We start from the raw sequence: 20351 nt of genomic DNA, 5'->3' as shown, positions 1-20351 counted from the left end.
GAGCACTGAAAAGCAAGGCTACATGATAAATCACAACAGAGCCTACAAGCAACTGTAGACACTGGCCATGGTATTTACTAACCTGCAAAAAAAGTTCTTAAGGCAGTAGAAGAAGCACCCCCCAGAGCACAGGCAGCAGGGACACCAGCAGGGCTCTGTGACTGTCTTACCTTATCCCAGAGCATGCCCAAGCCAATACACCTTCATCTACTACTGTGCCATCTTAAAGGCTGTGCAGTATGAATAACTGGCATAAGCACATACAGTACCTTCACTGTGTAGTTGAAGTGCCTTGCAGTTTGCATGAAGCGGTGAAAGCCATCAGTTTCTTTAGTTGCTACAGTAAAAACTAGGAGTTTATCTGTAAGACAAAAGGAAGGAACATATAAGTTTTCAGGCCACAGTTATAACAAAAGGATGCTGTACAGCACCGGATCAAGGGGCTTTACAACTCACCTGCATCTGATTCAAAGAGATGAGGAAAACATGCTGTCATATTACAGGCAGGACAGACAAGAACACTGCATTTAAAATTATCCTCAGGAAGAGGAAGCAAAGTAACATCTGCTCTGTAAACAACTGGCTCAAGAGATAAAAACAAAGCTAGTATGACCACTGGACAGGAAGGAATCTTTGAAACAAAAGTAGTTTATTACTTCTCCATCTGAGCAAATCCTGTCACAGGACTAAATGGTACCAAATGGTACCAGAGGACTTCACCCAGCAGTGAGCAGAGGAAACCAGTCCCCTAGCAGGTTGCATGCAGTGCTTTTAAGTCCTTGATCAGAGACAAGAGCATGTGTGTTGTTTTTTTTTTTTTATTATTTGTTTTATTCAGAATCTGATGTCTGCAGGTTATACCAGGTGTAATTTTGACCTCTTAACTGCATGCAAGCAAGTGGCCATGCAACCAACTTCCTTTTCATATCCTAGGGCTTTTGACATAGTTCAAGTGAGGCCATGAATTCCCACAGAACAGTTTGATATTTTCCCAATGAAATGACTGGACAATGTTCCATACCTTATGCAATATACTGCATAATCAAGGTGCATAATTGGAAACTATCAAAGATACAGGACCCCTATCCAACATCAAGTTTTTAATCAGACCTGCCTGAATCCCAGAACACATTGTAGCTCTCCCATTTGGCCCGAGTTCAAGTAACAGATGCCCTCTGAACACAGCCCAGGGAATCAGTCCATACAGAACATGAAATTAATCACCTCTAATGGGTATTCTAGACACAGTGCCTGTTGTTGCCTCACTTTCCTATAAAACATCCTCTGGGTTGATCCTCACTAGCACAGTAATACTTGCTAGAGGTGGCTGCTGTGAAAAACATCTGTATTAACCCTTCGGTCTCTTCCACTCTTGCAGACTTTGCAGCCCTCAGATACACGAGAGCTCATCACAACTAAACCATGCCACGAAGTTCTACATGCACATGTTTCTTGAAGCCCTCCAGTGATGGTGGTCAACTACTTCCCTGGTCAACTTATTCCAATGCTGCACAACCCTTTCAGTAAATATATGGTATGTATATATGATGCTTTCTCTACCAGTCTCAGTTTGTAGGTTTTTGTGACCTGGATGTGGTTTCTCTATACCCTGAACCACTTGATCCATTTCTTCACCTTGCTCTTACCTAGTCATTCACCAAACTGATGTAATCTTTAAACAATGACAGCCACACATGCCCAGTACCTACTCCATGAAAAACACAATTTTGCTTGTTCAGAATAGACCTTTTGCAGCTTTGCACTGGCACTGCCCAAGTTCAGCTGCAGACAGCGCTACCTGCCCTACCCTCATTCATGATTTTGGGGACTTCTCTCATATCCTTCCCACCCAGCTTTTGTGGGGACACACCACTCACTGACTGGTCCTAGAAAGGATTTTACGTGCTGGCTCTGCCAACCAGACTGATACTCCTGTAACAGAGTACACAGCAAAGAAACTGGCAATATTTAAAATGCTTCAATCAACTCAACCTGGACACCCAAAAAATTGAAGAAGACAGTTTTAAAAGGTGTATTACACCATCTTTTTTCCATATGAGAGCTAGGAGCCTTTTGTAAGCAAGAATCAGAACAAAATCCCATGAGTACACCTCAGAAGGGCAGCAGAACCCTCACAGAGGATTCCAGCACAATACACTCACACTGACTCACAGACAGACATAAGCACAGCAATAATAGTTCATTACATTCTTTTAAAGGTCACAATCTAAAGTAATTCTACAGGAATCACCACAGAATAGTGGAAGAACATGATATCTTAGATTATGGCTAAAACAGAACTGATTACAGAAGGTAGGATTTTTCACTGTGGAACAGATAAAGGAAAATCTGATCATACCAGACTGCACCACCAAGCCAAGTGAATCCATTACTGACAGTTTCCTAGATGAACAGAAAAGCACTAACTGTAACTGCAAAATTTGGTAGGGGTAGACATTTTTCCATCTAGTCCTAGTCTTCAGTGGAACTTCCTGAGTAATGCAAAGAGCAAGGATCTCAAAACCAGAACTTGACTACATGATATAAGTGATAAGATGTGGACTGCATCAGATCAATCTTATTTTATCCCCCACAGTAGCTAAGTCTAATAGAGACAGTATTAAATATACAAGTACTGTCTGGCAAGTACAAAATAATTTAGCATTCTATGTGATACTGTTACTCTATTTTAAATGAGACCCACAGTAATTCCACCTACACACTGTTCATGCATTTCAAGACTCACTGTGCAGTCTGGTATGTTACTTGAGTTACATTGACATGAAAATGAAAGAATCAGTATGACGCTCATAGTGAATGAAGCCATATAAATAGACTGCCTGTGACAGTTTTACAAACATTCACAAAATAAACAGGAAGCTATTTTTATAAAGGTTCTGTTTACTTTGGAAATGCTTTCTTTTCATCATACTTGCCAATGTTTTTTGTTGATGTTTGTGTGTTTGTTTTTTTTAAAAAAAAACAGATGAAGAGATTTAAAATGCATTATTTCAATGTCTATGCTGTACTGCCACAGACCTTTACCTGCATGTGGTACTTAAATATTTTTTATGTGCAGCAGAATTGTAATTACATCATTATTTAGAGTATTTAGAATTTTTATTTAGAGCCTGTAAATAATCTCAAACTCTAAGTAGCCTAATTAGTCTTAGTGGTTGTTTGTTTTGGTTCTTGGTTGGTTGGTTTTGTGCACACAGACTGGCCTGTTTCAAATAAAGGAGCAGAAAACACATGCTTTTATCCTGTAAAAAGTGGGCACAGAGAAGACATGGCAGAGTATATCTGTGCACTGCTAGCCAGTTTCTCAGACCCCCCAGCAACGTGGCCAGGTACTCCGCAGTAGGTGAGCTACAAAATTCTCAGCCTCCACAGAAACACTGTGATAGCCTCCAGCTGAAGCAATACAGCTCTGCTTTGCCACTGAGCTTGGACACAAACCCCCACCCTGCCCTCCACCCAGAGGCCTTCCCACAGGAGCTCTGCTGCACAGTCTTACACCCGAGACTTGAGCTATCTAGCTTCTGTCTGATTGGCCCCCATAAGGAGGGACAGATGTGCACATGGCAGTTCTCTCCAACTATAACAGCATCCCCAAAATACAAAAATACAGGCAAACCCACAAACACAGCAGGCAGCCACTGCCCTGCCCACACAGGCTGCCCAGCAGGGCCTGCAGCCCACCACAGCTGTCACTGCAGGGGTCACCATGCCTGGCACCCGCTCCTGCGAGCGGAGACAGTCTGTGTGAAAATGGAACACAAACCCTATACTGAGGTTCAACAGGAAGGCATGGGAAGAAAAAGAATCTCTTCAGAGCTTCATGCCAGATATGAGGGTGCTGAAGTTACTACAGTGCAATTATTCCAGACAGCTTTCAGATAGTTACATTCACAAAACAGCTGTTCTGTTTTGAAAACAAGCCTGAGAGCACACGTTCGGCCAAGAGAAGTATATCCAGTGACAAGCAGAATTCATTTTTACATGCGAACTAGGAAACCTTTTAGTTCTCAAGTTGTGAAAGACAACAGTAGAGCTCAGGCAACACATTAAGAAACCCAATGAATGTTTATCAAAACACTTCACTCCTTTTGTGCTGCTACTATCATGGATCTGACTGTATCACAAATATTTATTTTTAGAAATAAGAGCCATAAGACAGAGCCTTTGTTTGCAATGATTTGCATGGTGAGGTCTCAGCCTGTGCTGCCATGGCAGGACTGCGCTAAGTTGTGGTGACCTCTCTGCTCATACCTTGGCAAAGGAACAGGCCAAGTGCTGCAGTCCTCACACACCTACATGGTTCTTATTTATTGTGAGTGAACACTGACAGATTACTACATAATTCCTACCAGGGGTTATGGGCACTAGCACAGTAGCTTTAGAGCAGCCAAGAATGAGGCTGTTGCTTACAGCCACAAGGGAGCTGACATTTAGCCCTCGGATTCAACTGCCAGGGACTTCTCTGGGGTAGGCATAAGCTGTGAAAAATCAAACAATATCTGCACACAGCACCATGTTATGCCATTGAATCCTATGCCTATCTGTAAAACTAGTGGCTTATAATGGTAAATAAATGACTGGTTCTTCAAAAATGGTTTGATCCATGTCCTAGTGTCTATAGGAAACAGTCTTATTGCAAAGTAATCCACCAAAGGTTTCCAGCAAACAAATGAACAAATTGCTAGAGGCTATGGAAAAGCTTTGGGAACTGGAAATCTAGTAGGAACACCTCCATGGATTTTAAAGACAAATATATACACACTGTAAAATACAGATATTACAGTTCTCTAGGGAAAGCCTGGTAACCTTGGCAGTTGTCTGTGTGACCTTAATCCAAGGCATAGGCTTGGGCAGATGCCTGGAGGGGAGAAGGCACATGGACACATTCAAGTGCAATAAAGAAGCTATGTAGTTGTATCTGTTATTTCTCCCAGACCTCTAGAAATGGGGGAGATAAACAGGATACAATTTAAAAAAAAAAAGACTGGATTTAGCTTGCCTTTAAACCACACTGGAGTATGCTTCATCACTGGAGAGATGAACTAAAATGTACCACAGCTGAAAGTGTTTTCAGTCTGGATTCCTCCTCTGCCACACAGCAAGAGAACAGTCATAAGAAATGTTTAAAAGCATGGTAAACTGAGAAGTAGCTGTCAGAATGACACTAAACAGTCCCAGCTAACCACAGACTTCTGATTGAACTTCTGCTAATATTTATTATTTCCACAGATTAACTGTTAATAAGAAAAAAATAACGAAAAGTTTGTTTGGTTTTTGATTACAGCTTTCAATGCGCCTGTTTATTCCCACAGCAGACAACCTACCCCACAGCCAGTCACCAGAAACTGAGCAATGCCATCCAACGTCTGCATCCAGAAGGGAATGAGAATGCAGCCAGTGGCCCAAGTGGAACCTGAGGACTTGTCCTCACACTATTTTCCTTCCTCATGCACCTCACATAAAGCACATAGTGATCAACAAAATATGTTCCGAGACTTTCAGTAGTCTGAATTAGAAACCAAATGAACAGATAATTAGCAGTTTACTCATTCTTTCCATCCTCCCTGCTCTTCTGAAAAGGGAAGATTTGTGTCTAGAAGAGAAATCACCACCAGCAGCCATGCACACAGCATAGAAACTTGCAAACCAGCAGCTCCTGGGGATACCTCCCAGCATGTCACCAGCCCAGGTGGTTTGTAGAGTAAGCCATTTTAACATCATTGCCCCAAAAAGCAAGTGGAGTTAAAGAAGGACAATAGTACAGGCTGAGCTGTATGCAGGTCAGCTAGTACGCTGTGAAAGCATGATCCACCCATCATTATAGATTCTTATAATTTCATGATAGAACAGTAAGTTTTGGAAGAAGTAAAGGCTACTTAGTAATAGACTACAACTAACCTCCTGTAATTTCTCTAACAGATGAGAGATATTTCTGGAAGTTATCCCAGAAAAATGTGAAATCCTGTCCAATATCTTCTGAACAAGACAAAACTTACATAGATCCAAACAACTCAAAACTACTATGCCAACTAAGAAGTCAGAATGCTAAAGACCACTTTCAAAACTCAGACTTTTAGCACAAAAGCTTTTCCTTGTCTTTCAGGAAGACAGTATTAAACTTTTCAAAAGGAAAACTTTTTCCTCTAAACAACAAAAAAAAAAGTTATAGCCTTAACCTTGAATCTTAAGCCAAATAAACTTTTGAAAATCCACATACTCTAAAAAGATGAGTTGGAAACAGAATAAACTCATCACATGTAATGTAACCATAATTACAAATTATACCTACATATATATACCTGGCTAATGTAATCCAGCAGCAAACAAATAAGATCTTCAGTACACAATGTGAAAAAACACGAATTTTAACACATACATCTATCCCATGGTACTTTACATGACTTCCAGTCAAAGAAAGCAGTAAGCAATTCTGGTAAGAGTTTCTGGTCAAATAAAGCTGCTAGCAAAACAAGGTGGAAGAGTCACATAAAGCTGTTTATTTCACCCCAGATTTTCTGAATAGCACTGGATGTACTGAATAGCCAGCATGGTCTTTCGTAAGAAAGCTGTCCCTAGCCAGGCTACAGGACTAGTGAAGGCAGAAAGCCTTCAGAAACAGTCTAGGGAAAAAATATAAGATGTATAGAATGTATAATTGCCCAGTTTGTTAGTTTCAAACAGCTGGTACTGTTACAATTTCCTCAGTAACAATACACTTTGTCTGCTACAACCTTCTGCTGCTTCTCATGTGGGTTTTTTTTGTTTGTTTTTTAAAGGAACAAAGAAGCTGCACTAGCAGAAATTAGTGCTTACAGTAAGCAAAAGTTGCTCTGAAATTTTCTCATAATACAGAACTTATACTAGATTGGCACATACTAATACACAGTCCCTGAACAGGGTAGTAGGTTTATTTTTCATGCTATGTGAAATTGATGCTCTCTACTTAGAAAACTCAGAAAAAAATAAAAAGATTTAACATTCAAGAGTCCCCTTATTATTAAAAACATCCACAATCTAAATCAATCTATAAAGAGGCAAACAGTGTATTTCAGCATCTAAAGTCTGCTATAAAAATAGTAAAGATTCCTCATGCAAAGAAATCCTCTCCCTTTAAGTCGCAGCCCACAAGGTGCAGACAGGCAGTTCATTCCTCCATACATCCCAGCTCCACAGCAAGCCTGCGGTTCTGCCGCTTACTGCCTGCCTTCTACCACATTATTTCTGGTGTCACCTTAATAAAGCATCTGAAATGTTTATATGGAAGTGACTAACTGTTGAATATAGCTGGTTTGAAAAATAATAATAAAAAACACCACCTGGTGATCAACTCTGTGAGGCACATACACACTGTCAGATAAAGATCAGCAACTACTCCCAATATTAATACACAACCATTTTTAAAAAACATTTGCAAGTTTGCTCCGCCTCAGCTATTACACATATATATTAATTTTTAAAAAATTATTTTCAATTCAGTGGTACTGCAGTCAACACAGGCTCATTAAGACCTGTGTGTGCACTCATCAATCACCCCAGCACTGGCCACTGCTCAGGCCCGCACTCCTAATGTGAGACTTCCTGAACAAACCCAGACACAAGCTGCAGCACTTACAGGGTTTTTCCACCAGCTGCAGGAGTCTTGGGTGAGACCCTGTTTACTGAATCAGTCTGTAGTAGAACAAAGACAAGACCTATTTCTTAGTCTCCAGACAAGGAAAAGAATTATTAATGAATGTTTGCACATGGTATCTTTGCAAAGCATGAAGCAACTCCTCCAAGGAGAGCTGCCCAGCTTCCTGATATGCAGCAAACAGATCGGGTGATGGGGTTACAGCAGTTTATGAGTGCCCAGATGGCAGTTAGACACAGAAGTCCCTCTGAGAGAGGCAGGGATAGAGCCACAGCAGCAGCTGGGCTGGGTGTGTTCATGCCTGATGGACAGTCTGGCTGTGATCTGCCACTGAGGCTGCACAGCTGGGGCCAGGGGACAACTAACATCAGCTGCTTGAGTGAGAAAGGTTACTCAGCTTCCACCTTTTAATAGCCTTGCCCTTTGTCTCTCTCATAAATGTGTGTCTGTAGAAGAGCATGCTGTAGAAGAGCAAGGCTAAGCTGTTATTCAGCAAGTCCAGCTGTTTAAACAAGCGGTCACACACAACACCAGGCATCATTAAATCTTGTTTGTTGACAGCTAATCAAGCTATCAGTGAAACTCTGCAATTAAGATTTGCAATAATGATTTTTCCTTTGACTAGTATTTGTTTAACAGAGTGGAGCTGGAGCTGTCTTGAAGAGGCATAACCAACCTGGATGCCTGCACTCTGTCCAGCCTGCTTCCAGACACTGGACATGCAAAACACAACCTCTGATCTCCACAGCCCAGCTTGGACTGTTTCAGTAACTGAACAGAAATGCAGGCCCCACAGCTCTGGGAGGAGAAAACCACACTTTTTGGAGGCCTTTTCTATGTGAAAGAGGGACTACAACTCCACACTTGCAACAGAAAGGTAGCGTCTGTCCCAAGCAAGCCATTCCTTGAAGCCACAGAACAGCACCCAGGACTTCTGCCCTGCTTCTGACACCAAACACCAGGACACAGTATGAATGATGTGTATTTCAAGGCACTCATAACAAACAGCCAAGACTAGCAACTTCAGTTACTAGGTTTATGGACCCAGTCCTGATCTTACACAAACATGTTTTACAGTGATATAAAACAGAATTAGTGAACTGCTTATGAAAGCCTAAAGAAATACTTTGTTGTATTAAACTTTCATGCTAGATTCAAAACTACACAATCCAGTTTCACTTCTTTTTAAATGGCAGAGAACTTCAGTTGCTAAACAAGATACATTTTATCTTCTGCACAGTTGATTTCAGTGAGACCCTCTGGTGGTCAATGTACTTAATCTGCCACTTAGACCCCCCCCAGGTACAAAAATAACTCTCAAAGGAACAGCACTTAAACACCAGATCTATTTTTATTTAGCACTTTCCTGTCTTTTTTCTTAGTTTGTTTGTATGTTTTTCCCTAATCAAATGTCTGCATTACTTATAAATACTGCATATGTCAGCTTTAAAGACATTCGCAGTTACATTTCAAGGATCACTACTACCATCAAAATGGACACACACCCATGTCCTACATCTGTTTTCTAAGAAAATCCACAGTGGACCAATTGAGTTGCAACTTATTACAAGGAAAAAAAAAAATGTTAGAACACTTTCAAAGGATAGCCTGAAAGAACTGGTGGGCCAACCACTAAAAGTGATTTTCTTTACAGTTTTCCTATAAATTAGGATGTTTTAACTACGGCAGAGTTCTATTGATTAGCCTTAAACTATTAAAGAAGTTGATATGTAATTACTTTGTATTACATCACAAAAATAGTTGTTTGAAAATAAATTTAAGCAATCCACAGTAATCTACAGTATTTTTGATTTTGATTTGAGTAGGAACATACTGAAATGATCATATGTTAACTGCATAATTTATCTGCCAATAATCTAAATAGTTCAACAATTAGTAGATACCTGAATTTCTGTAGTGCTTGTTTTGAAGCAATATGAAACTCTTAATTAAAAATAAAGACATGCAAGTAGACAATGAGAACATGGAAAAGGCAGATTACTGTCAAGATATCAAATTAAAGATTTATTCTATTTCTTTGTGTTTGCACCCCTCCCCCTCCCACTACAAATTATTTCTTTTGAGAAGCTAGAGTTCACATTATAATCTGTTGATTTTATTTACATAGTCTCCTCATGGCCAGTATAGTCTCTACTTTTAAAACTGAATTCATCATAAAGAAATACCAAAAAGCAGTTCTACCACAGAACTTACAGCATATACACCACAGTGGTGTCAGACTGTGCTTGCAAGCACGTATTCCTCGATGATTAAGTGTCACTTATTCTACAACATTCACGACATTCCTACGCACACAGACACATTCTTGTTACGGATCTGTTTGGTCAAGTTGTGCTTCGTGCTGAAGGGAACTAAGCTGTGTTTAAATTGAGAGAATAAAAAATATTCTTCATTTTCAAAATCTCTCTCCTTGCTGGTCCCTCAAGAACTATAAAAACAAATATTATAAATTAAAATAAAAATGCCCTGATTGTGACCATACCTGCTCCTCATGCCAAGAGAAATTACTTGACACACTGCTCCAGTGAATTAAGTTTTAAACAGATTAGCAGCTCAACAGAAATGCAAAGGTGTTCCTTCTGATCATGCAGTGTAATAGCGGTAGCTCAACAAACTAAACAGCTCCCTTTGAAAAGGCTGAGTCACTTAAATAAGTAGGAGTGATGGTGAAAAAAAGACAAGAACTCAGACAAATTATGACTCTCCAGAATATTCAGCCAGTGCAAAAATGTTTGAGAAATAATCTTAGTTTAGATCCTTGATAGAAATATCTCAGGCAAAGCCTTCCTGGCTAGCATAATAAATATGGTGGTCATTCCACTGCACTTTTACACAGTAACTTACAGTACCACTGTTACTTACAGCTATGTTACTTTTTCCTGTTTTAATTAGAAATGCATTTTCTGGTTAAAGATCCGGTGATCTTACTTGATTGCACCGCATATCTCAGCAAGAGCAATATCATATCCACCACAGGAAAGTAAAAACCTGACCAAAAAGCTCAAGTTCATTACTATTATTTCTTCTTCATCAGAGGCTTCCATTATGCAGCCTCTCAAACAGGTACTACAAGGACCTCAGATTGCCTACACAGTCTGCCTTCACACACAGCAATATATTCAAGGGGAAAAACATGTGATAGAAGGATGACTTTGTACCCTGATCCCAAATACTCCCCAGAAAATTGTGATGAACATGTCTGGCACACAGGTAAACCAGTACAGCTAGGGCCCTGGGCACAGCCATGCCTTTACCCCTCACCTGTTGGAAGCAGGTGGCAGCACTCTCCTCCTGTCCTCACAGGCACATCCTGTACAGAGGCACAGACCTCCTTAGGGACAGCACCAGCATAGCTTCACAAGCTCTTGCAGCAGTTTCAGATACTGTGGTGACAAGCTGGGACAAAAGCAGTATCAGCATAGAAGCACAAAATAGAAAACTTTGCAAGAGGAAGATGGGGAGTGCTGTACTTATGGCCTCCACCAAATAGTCTTTCAGTTTTTTCAGTATGTGTTTAGATGCTGAAGTGATCAAATCCCCTTGCTTCTTTACTAGAGAGCCTCAGTGAAAGGGCTATAATCGTAAATCACAATGATCAGTTTGGCCGACCTCAAAATACAACAAGAGCAATGGCAATAGTACATGCTGCATCTCCGGGCAAACCCCCCCGTAGCTACACCCATTACCTGCTATTGCCCAAAGTGCTTGCAGCCAGCACAAGAAGCCACACTGCCTAGCCACGTCAGCACTGGAAGCCACCTCTGCTCTCCACAACAAATCCTAAATCCTCACCCCTGCATTTGGGGAAGCACACACAGATGGCAGCGACACCCAGTCAGCTCAACACTTGCCAGTTCACTGCTTTTACAACCTGTAGCAGCAACTGGACCACGCAGCCAAGTGACCAAGCCCACTGCCTCTGGGGAACAGACCCAATAACGGCAGGGAAATCCATATTCTCAGTGGGAAGTGAGAATGAAAAATGTCTTTATCACTCCCTTTCCACGTCTCCTGCAGCACTGCAAGGTAAGCAACAGGAATACACTGATGCCATTGTTCTGCACTAAAACTTCTACGTCTTCACCACCCAGGAGTCAGAGTCCACATTCACACACAAAGAATAAAGAGAAGTAGACTAGACTAGAAAGTAAAGTCAGATTCTTAGAACTGAAAGCACACTAAGGGCTGTTCCTCTTCAAGCAAACACAACAGACTTGGGGATAACATTTAATGGTTAAAACTAGAATAAAAACGAGCAATGCAGCAGGCAGCAGCTGGGGTCAAGAAACCACTCCTTGAGTAGCTTCTACTCAGCAGTTTGCTACAGTAGAATACAGACTGTTTTTGTGTAACATTTTTTATTATTTATCTAGATGTAGCAATTTGTTTATAGTTTGCTGAATCACAGTGTAACATCCACCACTCTGAACTACAGTCTGATTTTCACACCTTTGAACACCAGCAGGATTTAAAACCAGAACTGGTTACTAGGCCAGCCGTTAACTTACATCAGCCTGAGATCCCACAGCTAAAACACCTAGCTTAAAAATACATTGAATAGATATTGCAGAGAACAAATGTACACTGTGATCGCTACAACCAACTGCCAAGGGAGCCTGCCCTGACCACAGACACAGGAGCTCAGTGTTTTGCCCAAAACACACCCTAGGAGGCTGCAGCTCTGCGAGCCTGCCCTGGCCCAGACAGCAGTGCTCAGGGCACTCAGAGCATGAGCAACAGCACACACTGCAGCCTTCAGAGAACCCCACAGAATGACCAAAAGTAGCAAAAGAAAAAAGCTGGGCATGAGCAGTGCCTGATATCCATCCACACCAAGTTGTTTCTTACACTGGTTATCAGCTAAGGCAGCAGATTTCCAGTCAAAAATCAGAACTTGCTGGAAACGAGATCGTAGAAAGCAGAGCTTCTTTCAGCACACCAAAATGAAAATTAAGCCAGATAATAAAAATAACTTGATTACACTCTTGAGTAAACAAGGCAGGAAATAAAATTACTTCAGATTTCATGTGGTAACAGTTTAGTAGGATGGAATACCTTTCTATTTCTAGAACAGAAATACAGACTCTAAAGCAGCACTGGCACAAGACATATGTTCTGGCATATAGTCTGATGCACATGTGTTTGGACACCTCTCTTTGAGGGAATTTCCTGTATACATTCTTTTATTTTACATGCTGAAGATAAAATTGCTTTCTACCTTCTGGCTCCTCGAAGCTAAAGAGACTACAAAGCACAAGGAGCAATGAGAGAACAAGACTCTGAGGGTCGGCTTACTTTTTGCCTGAAAAAGTGCACTTCTCTAGGAGCTTCTAGTTTAGGGCAGAGGCAAACAGGCTGTGCTTTCCCTAGCAGCGGAAAAACCCGTTTCCATCACCACCTTGTCGGTGAAAAGGGAAGAAAGCGAGGGGGCGGGAGAAAGGCATAGCCTCTGGCTTCCCAGCAGGGGATCTATTTTTACCCTCGTGCCTAGGCTGAGCCCTGCATCCCTCTGCGGGTTCCGGCGCTCCTTCCGACAGCAAACTGGGGCGCTGCCGACCCCATGAAGCACAGACACGAATTAAACAATTAACCCATAACCGAGGCAGCTTCCAGCCTGGGCAGCGCAGCCCAGAGCTCTCCCTCCCGCACCGCTCCGCGCCTCACCTGCGGGGCCGGGGCTGGGGCCGGGCCCGGGGCTGCGCTCCGCCGCCGCTGGCAACACCAGGGTGAGCAGCAGCAACAGGAGGAGGCGCGGGGGCCGTGCTCCGCTCCTCGCCATCTTCCCCCTCCGCACCCGCTGGGCTGCCGCCGCTCCCCAAAGCTGGGGCGGGGTAAGAATAAATATTTTAAAAAGGTGGGGGGGGGTTGGAAAAAACGGTGCTGGGAACTCCGCAGCGCCGCTCCGCAGCAGCAGCAGGCAGGAGCGCGGGGCGCTGCTGTCCGCCCCAGCCTTTATAGGGCGACCGGGAGCGCAACGCCAGCCGCTGCCGCGCCCGGCCGCACGCTGCCGCCGCCACCGCCGCCGCCGGGGGCGGGGCTGTCCCATAAACCACGCCCCTTTGCCCGCTAAGTCACGCCCCTTTACCGACAAGCCCTTCCCTCTGCGCTAAGCCCCGCCTCCTCAGGGGTCGCTAGGCCCCGACCCCTGGCCAAGAGTACCCGTCCCCGCGCAGCGGTGCCCCGCGTGTGAGGCGGTGCGTTGAGTGCAGCAGCAGCTGGCGGGCGTGGATGGCGCCTGGGAAATGTTCAAGCGCTGAGGACTAAATCCAAACGAAAAATAAGTGCTGAACGCAGGATTCATGTATTTAAGACCCACTTGTGTAACAGTCAGGGAGACACCTCATTTTTTATCCTGAATGGTTCTATGGGCCTAGCAGATGGGCTTTTTTTGGACCCACGGAGTAAAAATTAAAGAAAAAAACAAGGGTGAAAGAAGGGAAAGCTTGACCCTGGCTCCTGCAGCAATAAGAACAGCATGCTTTTGTCTGGAAGCCAGAGCAGAAACGAAGCCCAGCGCTCCGTGCCCAGATGCTTTCACAGTTCTTTGGCAGGACTCGCTCTGTCCGGCCCAAGCAGCACACACAGCTCAGGGGGAGAGTGAAGGAAGAGGGCAGGTCCTCGGTCCCACCAGCTCCTAGTGCAGAGAAGGCCCCATGGCAGTGGGGATGGGGAAATGCTGAAAACCAAGTAACACAATGGTGAAGGTGCAGTTGGTAACTTTGGGAAAAACAGCAAAGCCCCTCACGTTCTTGGGCAATTACTTGTGACCTACTTTCTCCTGCCACCTCTGTCAGGCAGGCAGAGATTCACCAGAGAACAAACATCTTCTGACTGCAGACAGCATGAGCACAGCTCTGCACTCACCCACGTGCAGCCTCTGCTCACTCTTCCAAGGAACAGCTCTGCTGCTGCTGAGTGCTCCCCAGCACTACACAGGCTGCGCTGGCTGCTGGTGAGCAGTGCCGTGGCTGGGATGGCATTGCAAGCACTTCTCTCTTGGTTGTTTGTTTTTTTGTTTGTTTGTTTGTTTGTTTGTTTTAAAGAAAAAAAATCAAAATATCAAGTAAGAAATTGGGCCTATGAAAAGTGAAGATGCAAAAAAGTAGTTAGTGTGCTACAGCTACAGTCTTAAGGTAGAAAATGGGTAAGCAACTTTTAGAAAGAGGTCCTCAACAGATCAAACCTCACCTCAGATCCAGAACAGCTTAACAGTAACACTTGTACAGAGAGATATACAGAGTGTGTCATTATCAAGCTGAAAAATAAGAAGTCATCGAGAAGGAGTTAAATCAAAGGAGACATGTAGAACACTTAATACTACCAAACATGAAAGAAATGACAGACTTCTATAATGCCTGAGGGGAAAAAGGACAGTTGGTCACCATTTCAGAATACCATGTAGCTGAGGTCACAGCTTCCATGGATGGGATGGGACAGAAAGCAGGCAAAGCTTCAGCCTTCAGGGTTGAGGGTAAAATCATCAGCTGAGTGTCACGTCCACACTCAGTGTTCTGAGGAGCCACAGCCCGGCAGCTCACCTCTAGCACCAGTAGCACCAGCTAGTTTCAATAGAGATTGATACACAGGTCCCAAAACAACACCATTACCTGGACACCACTGAACAAAACAGGAGGCAGCATCCGAGAGAAAGCCTAGGAGGTATTTTGTTATCAAAAGTGCAGGTAGACAGTAGAAGGGGAGAATGAAAAGTGAAAGAAGGATGTAAATATACAATATTGAAAGAACAGGAGATAGCTGGCAAGGACAGATTTCTAATGCATAACAAAAATGGGAGAAGAGAACAGTGATAGAAACAAACACAAGCCATATGTACAAGTTCAAAGCCGGAATTTGACTAGAAACTTCTACATTTTCTTATTGTCCCTGGTCTCTTATAAGCTAATTCTATTTTAGACTTCTTAGAAAATTCAAGCTTTTCCCCCAGGACAATGCAGAGTTGAAAGCGGTGCTTTAAAAGTGCTAGATGTGGCCAAGACATCTCCTACCCCCAGAGGCTTCACTCAGACACTGCCTGATGGAAGGAAAAATGCCTGTGAAACTCCAGTGCTGAGCTCAAGCAGCTACGGAATGTCCAGAAGCTCTGTCTCGCCCTGCCTCTGCCGACACTCGGGTTAGAAATGCCACTGTTGTCCACAAACACCAACTTCAAGGCCTAGCTGGCAGATGGTGGTTAGCAGGGTCTGGGACTCTACTGATACTATTGCAAGTAGCTCCAGTACTGTTACCATGTTCAATCATTAAGTGTTCACATGTTAAGTGTTCACACATTAAGTGTTCACTCGACACTTAAATCTCTGAACTGAGTAGTAATTTATCTTATTATTTAAAAAATAACACAGTGTGCAACGTGCTGTGCAAATATGCGTGTTGTACTACAAAAGTTAACTCCAGAAACAATTTCTAGAAGTGTCCCAAGAAATAGTCTCACATTGTCATCATTTGCTTCTTTGACTTTTGACCTTATCAACCTTTTTTTTCATAAAGAATAAAAACTTTTTCCTTTGCAGTAAGGCAATTTCTTCATGAGAAATTAATTAATTTGGTTAAGCAGGCATGGAGGAGAGGAGTTAATTCATTCCTGTTAGTTGTGGAGTTCTGAACATGGGAGCCCAAAGGATTTTCTTGTTCCAAAACTCCAGCAGCAGTGAGCAAAACCAGAAAAGGGAGAAACTGCAAGCAGTCCTCTTTTCAGATAGTCACTGTGACAAGTAATTTTCTGTAACCACACAGTCGGTTGCCAAGCTGTTTTTTTTTTTCTTTTTTTTTTTTTTTAGGCACAGTGCATTTTCAACAGATTAGCAATAACATCTAGGATTCAGCTGTCAGATATTTGGGCAAAATTCGATGGGACCTTTGCAGGAGACAACAGCTTCCTGATTTTTTTAGAAATCTCCATTCCTTCAGTGACTTTTTCCTCAGATGTCCAGATACCTCTTCTACAGTCTCAGTGACTCCCTGACTGTATTTGCATATCCCTATCTCCTTCTCCCCATCTGTTTTCTAACTGTATGAAATCATAGGGCTGGCAACTTCCCTCTTCTCTAAACCACCAACAATTTAACATTTCAACATATGCATAACTGGTGCAACGTGGAATGGAAACAGACGTTCATCACAATGCAAGCCCATCATCGCAGCCAGATGGAGGTAGGTCCCATCATAGGAAGCTGCCCTCTGAGTTTTGAAAGCTGTAGCTGTGCTTTCTAAGGACCAAATTGCAGCAGGGAAGGAAAGATCTAACTTGGCCCATGTAAATCAGCGGTAGTCAGAGCTTTGTTGGTTGCTTGAGATGTGCTAAACAGCTAGCACCTATAGTGCAGTTAAGAGGAAAGGTGAAAGGCTTGTGAAATCAAAGACAAAGGTGGCAAAGCTTTTACATAGCACTTAGAAAGGAACAGCAGCTCTCTTTCTCTCCGAAGCAAGTTCTCCAGCTCCCCTGCACTCAGACATGGTGCATCTTCTACAAACTTTTTGCAGAGAAACTGTAAAAATTAACATGTAGAACAAGCCATTACTTGCAGAGATTACTTGCATCTTTTTCTAAGAGATCTTTTTCATATCTTCCAACTACTCTTTATTTCACTCTGTAAGAAAAACAGAAAATCACAGACTGTGCTCCTGCTGGGCTTTTCCTGTTCTTAGACTCATCTCACTCCACAAGTTTAGGCCTTCAAACCTCTTCCTTCATTCAGGAGCCCCACTATCATTCCTTTTCCACGGGTGCTGAAGTGAGGCAGCAGTGCTCATATGCAATATTGCAACACTGAAGTTGTTCAATAGACTGTAATAGCATTGTCAACAATTCACTATCAGCAATACTTTGAGAATAAAAAAGAAATTTAATGCAAGAACCCTAAGTCCTATACCTCAATAAAGATCATAAAGGGTTTTCTAACAAATAGCAAATTTGACAAGTAATAATCCAGTCTATTTTTCTGGGCAAATGCCAGCCACTCCTCACATATTTTCAATTGCAGTAGTCATAACTTATTTGTTATGAAGAACAAGTTCATTCCTCTTCCATTCTGTTCCACCTTGTCCCCTCAAATGTCTTTCTAGTTTTATAACATTTGTCCTCTTCGTGTGTCACAGAGGTAATTCCATATCTCTCCACTGCCTGGCTCAAGTACATGTAAACGACAGAATTAAATGGAAGGTTTTGGCTTCATGTGGTTATATCACTGTTCTAATTTAAGATAATATTTTATTATTGTCATGTAATAAACATTCGGTAACCTGAGTTTATCTTTGAGCTTAGATTAGTAAATCACACCTATTTTCCCAGTTAAATTATTTACTTCATGTAATTTCTGAAAATACTGGTTTTGAATGATAAATTCAACACACATACCAATATTTTACATGAGTCAGAGGTAGCTGAAAATAGCAGGCTTCTATTATAAAATAATACTAAAAAAAAATATTCCAAAGAAATAGAAAGCTTAAAAAACCCTTTTCAGTTACAGAAAAAAAAAAATGTTCTATAGGTATATATCATTTAAATGCTTTTGTCTGTTTAACTTGATCATAAGTCTGTGAAATACTAGAACTAAACAAAAATGAAAAAACAGCAATACATGATTTTTTTTTTTAAGAAGAAAAGATCAAAATGAGCTTAAAGGCCCATCTTGCAATACTATAGCATTAAAATATGCATCACATTGCCTGACCTACTCTTTAATAACAGCTGCATTAGCAGTTAAACCATAATAAATCTTCCATAGACAATTTATTTTCAAAGAATCAGACTTAATGTTACCAAAATTCCACTGTCACTGTATGAAAATAGTTTCTCTTTGGTTGCTTCCCTTTAATTTATCCTCAACCTCAATCAGAACCGTCCTGGGAGCTGCTGCCCCAGTCTTGTTATTATGGGTGTGATCCAGCCTGTGACCAAGAGGCTCAGCACTCCTTGGGAGCACTCAGAGCCGCTGAGTTCAGGGGATGCTCAGCACCTTGCACTCCTGAGCATGAAGTGAATCACTCGAGCTAAATTCATCGTTTCTTTCCCAAACCACCCAATCAGAAATTACTTTGTTTCATTCACTAATTTATAATTATAGCCATAAACAGCCCAAATGAGCAAAAGATTAATAGTGTTAGCAAGCATTTCCAGGGTATAATCAGCTGTCATCCCATAATTACTCAAAAGATTGACGGAGTGGCTTTGAAATTACAAGGAGAGTTACATTCCTTTACCGAGACTGAGCAGCAAGACATGAGTGCCAATGAAAAGCTGTGCTAAGTTCTTGTCTGCGGTCCATCCTTTGGCATTTACGACATGATTGCTCCAGCCTCGAGTTCCAGTCCTGCACTACTGAAGTCAGCATGCATCATAAGTGAATAAATCCTGCTGACCTGACCTTAAACCAGATGCCCAGTGAGGGAGGTCTGGTTTAAGGCCAGGTCTGATCCCCATTTTTTGCTTTCATTGCATTAATTTGTGCATGATTTATATAGGCACAAAAAGATGAGAATTAAACCCTGCAGAGTGTATCTTGTAAACCCTGCTGATCGGGGTTGATCTTGTAAAAATTTCACTCCCGTCACCCCATAAACTATAAAACTCTTTGCAGAGCCTCAAATGAGTGGTGTTGAAATGGACAATTAATCATAATGAGCAAGTTAGTCTTGCTTTTGTTATAGTTTAGAGATGCAGAAAAGAATATAATGGAAAGGAACTGACATTCAAGAAAACTGGCTGAAAGAGAAAAAAATAAACATTTACTGTGGAATGAATAGAAATTGGTGGGAAAAAAATATACACTTATGAAATCATCTAAAACTGGGAGTCTATGTGAGTGTTTGTGTCTCTGTCAACAAACCATCATACTGTAAAAAATGTTCCTCTGAGTAAGTCTGTGGTATTAAACAGACTGAAGAGTGTCCCATGTGTTCAGCCAATAGAGGAGGGACAGTCAGTGTGCGTTTTACAAAAGTTACCCTAAAGCCTACTCTGGTTTCTCTGTGATTTCAGAAGCATGGTCGAGGCTCCTAGAGCAGCAATTTGGTAAAACTGCAGGAGCAGGGAAGCTTGTCCCACAAGTATTCCCCTAAGGGAAGACATAGCAATTCATATTCTCTGTTACTGGAATGTTTTTGGTCTAATTTTCTTTTCCTGACCCTTCTCTGGTAGTTTTATGACTGTTCCGCCTGTTTGCAATGATCTCATTCTCTCCAGCTGACTTATTTAAGGTAAATAGAAACTGCTGCCTGACAAAACCTAATTTTGACAGGTAGGTAATTTTTTAGTAATTTAAGTTGATTTAAACAAAATTACAATTGACTTAGTAGTCCTATTTCCTACTTCCGGTGTGACCTAAATGAGGAATCACAGATGGCCTCAGAATGACTTTTGGCAGAATTTCTGCAGCACTGGATTTGAGAAAGAAAGACAGGAGATAGGCTGGCGATGATTTTACTCCTGCTACAGTCCCCTTACAGAAAGCCTTCAGCATTCCAGTTTTCAGGAGTCATTGTGTGACGGGCTGACCACAGGAAAGGAGAGGAAAAGCTGAGAGTCACAGATCTTACTTAATTTAGTGCCTCTCTGGTTGGTCAAAAAAATCATATGGCTTTGCAGTGCCTAACTGTTTTGGTCTTCAAAAGAAAACCTTTTAAAGGGAAATAGAGGTGGCAGCCAATAAAAACAAAGTGT

At 42.0% G+C, this 20351-nt stretch overlaps 1 protein-coding gene across 2 annotated transcripts in view; it reads right to left on the bottom strand.

The window, feature by feature from the left end:
* PLOD2 (procollagen-lysine,2-oxoglutarate 5-dioxygenase 2) overlaps nucleotides 1-13573 on the bottom strand; it is a 48624-nt gene extending 35051 nt beyond the window's left edge. For both annotated transcript variants that reach the window (XM_084291850.1, XM_084291851.1), the window contains exons 1-2: nucleotides 13337-13573; nucleotides 270-361 (exon numbers count right to left, since the gene is read on the bottom strand). In XM_084291850.1, the coding sequence (XP_084147976.1) occupies nucleotides 270-361; nucleotides 13337-13451 (207 nt within the window). In that variant the 5' untranslated portion in view covers nucleotides 13452-13573. The remainder of the gene's footprint in view (nucleotides 1-269; nucleotides 362-13336) is intronic.
* Nucleotides 13574-20351: the final 6778 nt, after the last annotated feature.

This window comes from Netta rufina, assembly GCF_964035555.1.
Source record: "Netta rufina genome assembly, chromosome: 9".
NCBI lineage: Eukaryota > Metazoa > Chordata > Aves > Anseriformes > Anatidae > Netta > Netta rufina.
The sequence above is the reverse complement of the archived record's forward strand: the minus strand, read 5'-3'. Positions and strand labels throughout refer to the sequence as shown.